At 34.4% G+C, this 9459-nt stretch overlaps 1 protein-coding gene across 1 annotated transcript; it reads left to right on the forward strand.

Moving 5' to 3' along the window:
• The first annotated feature begins 106 nt into the window (after positions 1 to 106).
• LOC111390751 lies at positions 107 to 8256 on the forward strand. The gene is made up of 10 exons (XM_023015853.1): positions 107 to 469; positions 1487 to 1553; positions 2279 to 2403; positions 2962 to 3070; positions 3148 to 3211; positions 3296 to 3351; positions 3762 to 3869; positions 4039 to 4188; positions 7343 to 7513; positions 7663 to 8256. The coding sequence occupies exons 1-10, from the start codon at positions 231 to 233 to the stop codon at positions 7900 to 7902; spliced, it is 1329 nt and encodes a 442-aa protein (XP_022871621.1). The 5' UTR covers positions 107 to 230; the 3' UTR covers positions 7903 to 8256.
• The last annotated feature ends 1203 nt before the right edge of the window (positions 8257 to 9459 follow it).

Here is a 9459-nt window from a genome sequence, read left to right on the forward strand (position 1 = left end):
AATAAAAAATCAATTTTTTAGATAAAAAAATCGCTCCCAACCAATCTGCTAAATTTAGAAGGATAAAATCCATCACAGTAACAATTTAGACTCCCCTTCAAACGATTATAAGGTTTAGTGAAGTGATGGCTCCAAGTTGGGTGACCTATAAAATTTTGTATTTATCCGATCCAGCAATTATGAGAGGTGACCGGCAAACCAAAACAAATTAGAAAAGATCTGATACTGTAATGAGTAATATGGCGAATTGTTTATGGACGCCTCAGTATCGAATTGCTTCCCCATGCTCCGATTCTGTCCCAGTGCATAATCGCTTTCGGATCTGCAATTTCCGTCAACCAATTCTGCTCCCCGTTGGTAGATATCGTAATTCTACACACTTCACCATAATTCGTTGTGGCTCCAACAACAACAGCACGAATAATCAAAATGAAACAACTGGTATTCAGCTTTACAGAGATATTGAGAGGTATGTCTCAGGTCTATTTCTTACCTAATTCAATTTCTTCAGTTAAAAGATTCATAGCGTGCTATTGGCCTATGCAAGTTATTTGTATTTTTTTCCCTTTCTGGAGGATTTTCGGGTTCAGCGTGGTTTATTTCTCGTAATAAATGCATTTAAGAAGTAAGAAACTCACTAAGATAACGTTTCGTATGAATAACTAGAAAACGCAGGAAACGAAAACAAAAATAAAAAGGAGTTATGAATTGTTTTGATGCTTTGTATGGCTGGTTTTGCCACATAAGAAATAGGAGGATTGTTGATGTACTATTTATAAAAATTCCAACTTTTGTGAATGTTTACTCAGTCTATCAAAGCTAATGTGGGTGTCAAAACAATTTTAGTTTCCAAAATCTCCCATCCAAGTCACCTGCTTAACATACGCTGCTAGCTTCCCCAAACTCTAGTGACCATCTACCCATACAGCATTGAATAAAACAGTATCTGAAATTCCACAAGGGGTTGAATATTTTATCTTGAAGGTCTGTTCGGCTTCATTTTACCACATAAACATGCTGAAATGCATTTCAACCGAGTTATTTGAGCTCCCATTTCTTTGCTTTCATCCTAAATTCAGGAAAAAAAAAATCAAGTTCAATTAAACGAGTTTTTAGTTTATGAAATATGGGAATCAAAGTAACTAAGAATAGAATCTACAATTTCTAATTATTATAAGATATATTTTTATCTGTAAGTAAATGAAAACAGGTACGAACAGGAATCGAGCTTCCCCTTCTGTAATAATTTTCAAATTTTCCTGTTTGTTTATTCATTTAGTAGGCTTTGCTGAACAAAGTAGGAAATACTCTATTGCCTTCCTGTATGAGAAATTACATGAGGTACTTATTGTATCAGTGCTGAGGCGGGTGGCCGTGTTAATTAGGATAAGATACTATAAATGACAATTATCAAATTTTAGATTTTCTTTATTGCTATATCTAAATAAAATTGATTAAACTATGATTTATGTTGCTTTATGGACAGAGTACTTACAGAGACGGTAAAGCAATTTCAAGATGGACGTAATTCAGGAGACTGGAATGAAATTGAGGTATACTTTGGTATCGTTAAATGATCTGAGTAAATTCAGAGCTTGCTAAAATAGTTCTTTCACGACCAGTTTACTTTAGAAGATAGATTGGGTTTTTAGACTTCTTTTGGTGCTTTTTATTGAATTTTACTCTGGGAATACCTTGACAAGAAATGAATCCACTTTCTTTCTTAATTTTATTTATTTATTTATTTATTTTATTGCAATTATAAGTACTTCTGGAATACCATGACAAGAAATGAATTCACTTTCTTTCTTTCTTTCCTTTTTTCTTTATTTTTTTATTTTTTTAATTGCAATTATAAGTACTTGAAACATCAAGAAATGATGGAGTGGAATTGTTTGCTGAAACATCAAGAAATGAGAAACGTTACTGCAGAAATAAATTAATTTTAATAAATTTAACTGTTTGAAGTTTTTAATTAGATTTGTACAAAAGATGGTATGGATAAACAATAAATATAAAAGTAAATGATGGAGCATTCTTTGAGATGCTCTTTGGCTTGCTTGTCTTACGTCATTTAACAATTGCAGTAAGTTACTTGGGCAATTTTACTGTTGATGTTGAGTTGGGGAAATGCTAAGGAAAAGAAATATGCAGCATTGCCCTTCATGGAAGCTCCCTTTCATGAGAAAAAGGGAAATATATATATATATATATATATATATATAATTAAGGTGTGTATTTTGATAATATTGCTGAAAATATTCAATGTGTCGTGTAGGGAACATGGGTTTTGAGACCAAGCAACTCCAAATTGAGGTCAATTGTACATTTTGTTGGGGGCATATTTGTTGGAGCTGCACCTCAGCTAACCTATCGCTTGTTCCTGGAACGCCTTGCTGATAGGTTAGTAGTTTTCTAACTGACAAAGATTTTAATTGAGTCTATATTGTTTTTACAGTTAGGTAGGTATGCATTTCCCATCTTTACAATAAATCGTCTACTATGATAAATAAATGAATACAACATATCTCTTCTGAGTTCCTTTACTTTTCTGACATAATTCTCATGTTTATTATTCATGTCATATTGCCTGGGTTCTAATATGATATAGAGCCCGTTTGATTATTATTTTTCTAAGAATGAGAATGAAAAATATAGTCGTTACGGGATTCACACAAGATATAAAACGTGAAATATGGTGACATGATGTGATGAATAATGGTTATATATTTCATTTTTGTGGCTAAAGAATGGAAATCAAATGGGCCCATAGTGTCAGATGTTACTGATGGGTTAAAGCTTTACATCTGGCTTTGACTTGCCAAATTGAATTCTGCTGATCCCGTATTTTACCGGAAGTCCCTTTCTTTCTTCCATTTTCTTTCTTTTCTGGTATAGTATTTATCCTTTTTAAGAAATGGGGAAATTAGTTATTTGCTTTTTGCACATTTTATGAGGCAGGGGTATATTGGTTATTGCCACACCTTATGCGAGTGGTTTCGATCACTTCCTCATTGCAGATGAAGTTCAGTTTAAATTTGAGAGGTGTCTTCGTTTTCTCCACGAAACAGTAAGTTTGAATTTTGAGATTGCAGAAATTTTCAATTCCTAGGCCAGGGTGTGTTATTTGAGTTGCTTTTTTCTCAGGTAGAGGATCTTCCTACTTTTGGGATTGGGCATTCTCTGGGATCAGTCATTCATCTTCTGATTGGTTAAAAAATTATTTTTTATTATAATCCTTAGTAATTTCAGATTTGCTCATCTTCAATTGATTAAATTGTTGATTGATCATCAGGCTCAAGGTATGCCGTGCAAAGAAATGGGAATGTATTAATGGCTTTCAACAACAAGGTACTTAAATGCTTGCACTTACAACCGTGAAATCTTCTATCAATACTATTTGCTGAGTCTATAGTTTACTGAATTTGTTTCAGATTTTATCAGAGCATGTTTGGGTGGACTTATTTCTAAAAAATAAGCCACATCCAATGTCTTATTTGAGAAGTCTGATATTTATATAGAGCATGTTTGGGTGGCCCTATTCGTCCAATGCCTAAAAAAACCCCGAGGTTCCAACTCCAAGAAGCCCAAGTATGAATTTGTTGCATGTCAGAGTTGTAAGAATTGGACATTAGGAAACCATCATTGCTCGAATGCAATTCTTTTTCTACACCTTTATCCATGTTGATTTATTTATTCCTCTCAATTCTCATTCTTCAGTGATGTGAAATTGACAAATCAACTGTACATGCTACTTTCAGGAAGCCAGTGTAGCCATTCCATTATTCTCACCTGTTCTTGTCCCAATGGCCCAAGGTATTGGACCATTTCTATCTCAAGTAGCCTCATTGCCGACAATTCGCCTTGGGGTAAGAATCTGAATTACTTGATCTGAACATTTTATAATGTTAAGTAGTTTAAGTATCCAGTCAGTTTTTCCTTCCCTTTCATTTTCTTGGCAACAATAATTATAAACTCATGAATATTTTTATCCTTATTATTTATTTATTTTTTTTGCTTAAAATTTGAAACTTGCAGGCTGAGATGACTATGAAACAATTAGAGAATCTTAGCCCTCCCATTATGAAGCAAGTTTTTCCTTTGGTTGAGCAGCTTCCTCCACTATACATGGACTTGGTTAAAGGGAGGGAAAATTTCTCTCCAAGACCAGAAGAAACTCAACGATTGGTGTGTCTAGTCTCACGCTTTTAGCATTAACACCAATAGTAGCACTTAATCTAGTTATGTGTGTTTGTGTACAGTTAAATTTTATATTATGTGTACCAGCTTGTTCCATTTCCAACTTAGTGTATAGACTTCGGGAGTTAATTTAAGTTGGATTCTTTACAATTCTTGTCTGGGCATTGGAAGATTATTGAGAATTTAGTTAATTCCATTTTCAAAAAAAATTTAATTACCGTTTTTAACTACCTCTCATACTTTGATTTTGGCTATGAAACTTTAGCGCCTTGGTAATCTCACCACCTGCAATTAGAGTTTCCATAGAAAGGATATTATCTAAGAATGTGCTGAAAAATGTATTAAAAGTCAGCCATAGGATTAAAGCCATGTGTACTATAGTGATGTTAAAGGGTGCTAACGTTTAGATGGCCTACTTCAAATAGTTGAGTAATTGACCTTCACTAGACTTTCCACAGTGACATCCGCAATTTGTTAGCTTTTTTTTAGATTTAATGTCACTGGAATGTTATGGATGATAGTGATTCATACACAAACACAAGGTTAATCAATTTATATTATGTTCAAGCATTCCTTTTATAAGTTAGACGGACTCCTTTTACGCATCAATACCAAGTCACAACAATTTTATTTACTGTAGATATCTTGACACTTATTGCTTTAGGAAAGAATTCTCAGCTGGCTAATCAACTCAGAATTTATTTAATTATTATTATTTATTTTTTTATGTCAAGCTGGTCCAGTTTTCCAATTATGGTTAGCTTCAAGAGATAACAAAACATGGACAATGTTCATCTTCGCAACTAGGGAAAATGTTTTTGGTAATCAATACTATAGATCTGAGTGAAACCCTTAGCAACCAACCTCGTCTTATACATCTAGATAGAACCATCTACCTTATAGTTGATACTGAAAAACCATTTGTACCCCCCACTCAATTTTTTCTTCTAGGTAAACTGATGAGGCTCCGAGTACCTTTTTTTTAGGGCTCTATCCGCTATAACTTCTCTCCACTCTGGAATAAGTAAAGCCTCTGCTACATTCTTCAAAATTTCTTATTCCGATAGATTAGCATTCAAGGCTTCAATTGTGGTTGAAAACTTATAGTAGGATACATGTGACAATTTATGGTAGGATAAATATTTAGGGATAGTATGCATTGTACAATGCCTTATATGGGACCAATAGGTATGTTCAAGTCATCATAAATAGAACCAGGCATGGGAATATAATTAATTGATCCTGGCTCACGTTCTTGGCAATGTGAGGGAGCAGGTTGAATATTAGTATGATTCAGATTATTCTGTGTTGAATAGACAGGTAGCTCGGACTGGTGTTCAAAAATAAACTCTTTGAACTAGTTTGTTAATTAGCATGTTGTGGTGACTTTGGCTCAGGTGATCCAAGGTCTAAAATTGGACTAGGTGGGCTTGGATGGACTGTTTGAGTACTTGATATTTGGGAAATTGGGCTTGATGTTGGGTAAAGACAAAGGAGTAAAGCATTTCATAGACGTGATCAAAGTTGACTCGTGTGTCAAAGCTGCTAATATGCTTCATTTTTTGTGCTTTATTCATTTTTCCTTTTCCTCCATTGCTTTTTCCATGTGTTGTGTTTGCTTTATGCTTTAGATTGTAAGTTGCATAGTTCAAGTGTCTAAAGTCCGGGAGTCCATTAATAGGGTGCTTGGGCTAGAGGATCGATACATCTCTCCATACTATCTACCTTTTCACTAACACACAGATTACCCTTGGACCTTGTTGAACTCTTCCATTCTTTTTGTCTGCCTCGGTTTAAAATCACAAGGTAGCAAGTCTATACATATTGTGCTGTAAACTGGCAGGAGTGTTCCTCACTGTCAAGATCTTAAATTCCTCTATCCTAGACAGTTCACATGTTCCATATTCCGTGGGAGTAGGAGGGTCCAAGGAAGAAAATCACATTTAGCAACTAGTTCCTTTTCCCGGAATGCTTTCAGAGAAGAGGACTAGCTATCATACCATGTTGGATAGCAATGATGCCAAGGAGTATATTGAAATTATAAATATAGATAAATTAATGTGTCTCCTCTCTAATAGTTTAACATTTTAGATGGGGTAATTCAACATAGTATGAATTAATCTTATCTGTAACAGGGTTGTACTGTATTTATTAAAAATGTTATTTGTGATGGAAGATGCCAACAAGTGAGAGAGCTCAAAACACGAGTTTCTTTGGGTGGTATGGATTACTGTTGGATAATGCTACTATTGTGTTGTGGTTTGATTTCTTTGATGAATCCTCTTTTATTCTTTTAAGCTTAGAAAATATAACATGATACCTGTATGGATGTTATGCTAAGCTTAGGAAAGGTAAAAGTTTGTTTCCAAACATGTGTGGATACATTAATATTTCTTGTTTCAAGTGAAAAGTTATTTTTTTCTAAAATATCTATTACCTCAAAAAAGTAACTTATTTTCAACTTTGGCCAATTAGAAAAATATTTATTTTATGAGCATGTTTAGAAAGTGTTTATAAGTGGTTTAAATCGTAAACAGATAGAAACGAGTAATGGATGAGTGGGTAGTAGGTGTGGTTCTCTTGACGTGTGGATAAAAATTGGCTTGAATGTTTATAAACAATTCACAAACAGGAGCCAAACATAGGTTAAACTTACTTTATACATTTAAGTGATTTAAACTTAGCCAAACGTGTTCTGTCATAATTGAACTTTTATGGTGAGTGTGCAGACTAATGAATGTGACAGATTGGTACGAGCAGAGTTATGGAACCCTTTTTTTTATGACATAAATGAAAGGGAACTCTTTGCTTCAGTCAGTATATTTCTTATATAAATCAATTGCTTAGTCTGCTGGCAGAATTGCTTATGCAGTTTCACCTTTATATGATCCCATATGTTTGTCAATATGGCTATAATGCTCAACTCTCTTCCATCATCATAATGCACACATTCAATCTTAAGTTTGACAAATAATATTTCCTTTTATCGGCTGTTGCTCTCTCCATGCATCTTACCGTGAACAATGAGGAATTTCAATTTTGATTCCCTCATATGAACAAAGTACATCTCATTTTGGATTGTATATACATTTATAGTCACTGTAAAAGATCTCTCATTGAACATGTGGTTTTGTGATTCCAGATAAAATCTTACTACGGCATCTCAAGGAATCTGTTAATAAAGTTCAAAGACGATACAATTGATGAAACTTCAACACTAGCCCAGGTTCTTAGCTCGGAGTCTGCCATTAGCTCGATGCTGGATATGTCCATTCGCTTGTTGCCTGGGGATCATGGGCTTCCACTACACCAGGTGAAACTTCTAAATGATAATTTGAAGCATGCCGATTCTTGTTTTATACTATGTGCACTTACATGCTCGTGCACACGAGAATATGTCTACACTATTGAGCAATAATTAGCTGAATGTAACAAGGAATCATTAAAAATATGAATATCCAGGCTCTTCCAGATGTTCCCCCAGCGATGGCAGATGCAGTTAATCGGGGAGGAGAGTTTTTGGCAACTTTGACTGCAGGGACACCTTGGGAGACTGTTGCGAAGGACATGGGCAACTTTGGGGTAGACTCAACAATTTTTCGTGCAGAAATTTCGAAGGAAATAGATCTTCTTGTGGATGTGATCTCATCCTGGATTGATTCTAACAGCCATCCACGACTTTTAAGGCCACCAAGATTGTGAGCCAATATTATTGGAAAGGGGATAAGGGTTAACAGAAACTGCCAGCTGTGGTAACAAATATGCTTATATTTATTTTATTATAATCTTAGGTTGTCCACCATGCTTGTTCTGTAGCTTCTGCTATATGGACAAGAACGTCGATAAGAAATTTGTAAAGCTTGTTAACCTCAACCAATTTGTTTAGGTGTTAAGCTATGCCCAAGAATGCTCGGGGACTCCACAAGGGTCAAAAGCATCTTTTTGGCCATTCCAGATGGAACTTGCATAGGAAATTTATGCTTCAAAGTGACTGATGAAATTCCAACCTGCCATTTAATTAGTAGTGGAATTATCATTAACAAGTCATTTAATCCATGTTTGGCTCCCTTTAAAGGTTTAAATTGTTTGTTATAGTATCATACTCCACAATACATTCACAAAATAAAATATTTCACACAAATCAATAAGGTTTCTTTATTTTTTAATGATACATTTTCCAAAAAAATACTATTTAAAACTCTTAAATTTTCCAAATAATGGGTGACAAACGGGGCTTACGTGGTGCAATAATTATGCAGCATGAAATATCAGGTTTTCCAATAATTGTGCGCGCTCCGTGAGAGTTGGAGGCAGCATTGTGGTGCATGGTGTTTATACGTTCTATTAGCAGGTGTAGCACCATTCATTCTGATGAAAATTTGGTGGGATGGTTCTATATTTATGTGTGGTTGGACCGTGTCTGTCCATTCATAGAACGGCACTTTAGACTACAAATGTTCCACTTGTTCACTTGATGCTGTGATTTGAATGAGTAGTCCTATTATTTTGCATATATGAATGTCTTACAAGTGTTCTCATTCATTTGAGGATCGGTGAATTCAATGGTTTATTATCTTATTTTGTTCTTTCTCAACCTTTTTTCTTTTTTAAATATTGCTATCAAGATCCAATTAAAGCTATGGAGAGTAAATTCATATTCACACAAGGGAAACTCTGCCATTAATAGCCATTATCGATCCCATTGTTAAATTAGAGGCGTACATCTTTGTGTACACTCCATTGTATCGCCATATGACACAACATAAAAAATGATGTAAAACAATGTACATGTAACATGATTGAAAATGTAATTATGCTTCAAAATTAGGTAACAATGATGCTCCCTTTTCTTCTTCTCCCATAAAGTTGTCTAAGGAGACTATTCGTTGGGATAAAGCTTTTCCTCTATAGCGGCCTCGTGTAGTAAACCCCCTACGGGCATTCTCCATCCTAGTTGCAAGGAACCTTTGGTCTCTCGAGCCTCCTCTATCACCATTCTCTTGCGAATCTTCACTTTCTACTGGTTTTAGAATACTCTTCTACAAGTCTACGAATTAATTGAACAGATATTTGGTGCGGAGATGATAATAAAATTCTTGTAATAAGAATTATGTAATAAATAAAAACGATATTTGAACAATCATATTATATATATATTGAATAATAATTTATTATTGTTGAAAAGTATATAATGCCTCTATATTTATAAGCAAAATTATTTCCTAGTTCTACTACTATTAGGAAACTAATATAAGGAAA

Source organism: Olea europaea, unplaced genomic scaffold, assembly GCF_002742605.1.
Source record: "Olea europaea var. sylvestris unplaced genomic scaffold, O_europaea_v1 scaffold713, whole genome shotgun sequence".
NCBI lineage: Eukaryota > Viridiplantae > Streptophyta > Magnoliopsida > Lamiales > Oleaceae > Olea > Olea europaea.

Bases quoted from the DNA above. Each gene is read 5' to 3' on its own strand.
- LOC111390751 (XM_023015853.1), top strand. From the start codon at position 231: ATGAGTAATATGGCGAATTGTTTATGGACGCCTCAGTATCGAATTGCT. The intron at 3,870-4,038 runs GTAAGAATCTGA...TGAAACTTGCAG, and splicing joins TGCCGACAATTCGCCTTGGG to GCTGAGATGACTATGAAACA. The intron at 7,514-7,662 runs GTGAAACTTCTA...ATGAATATCCAG, and splicing joins ATGGGCTTCCACTACACCAG to GCTCTTCCAGATGTTCCCCC.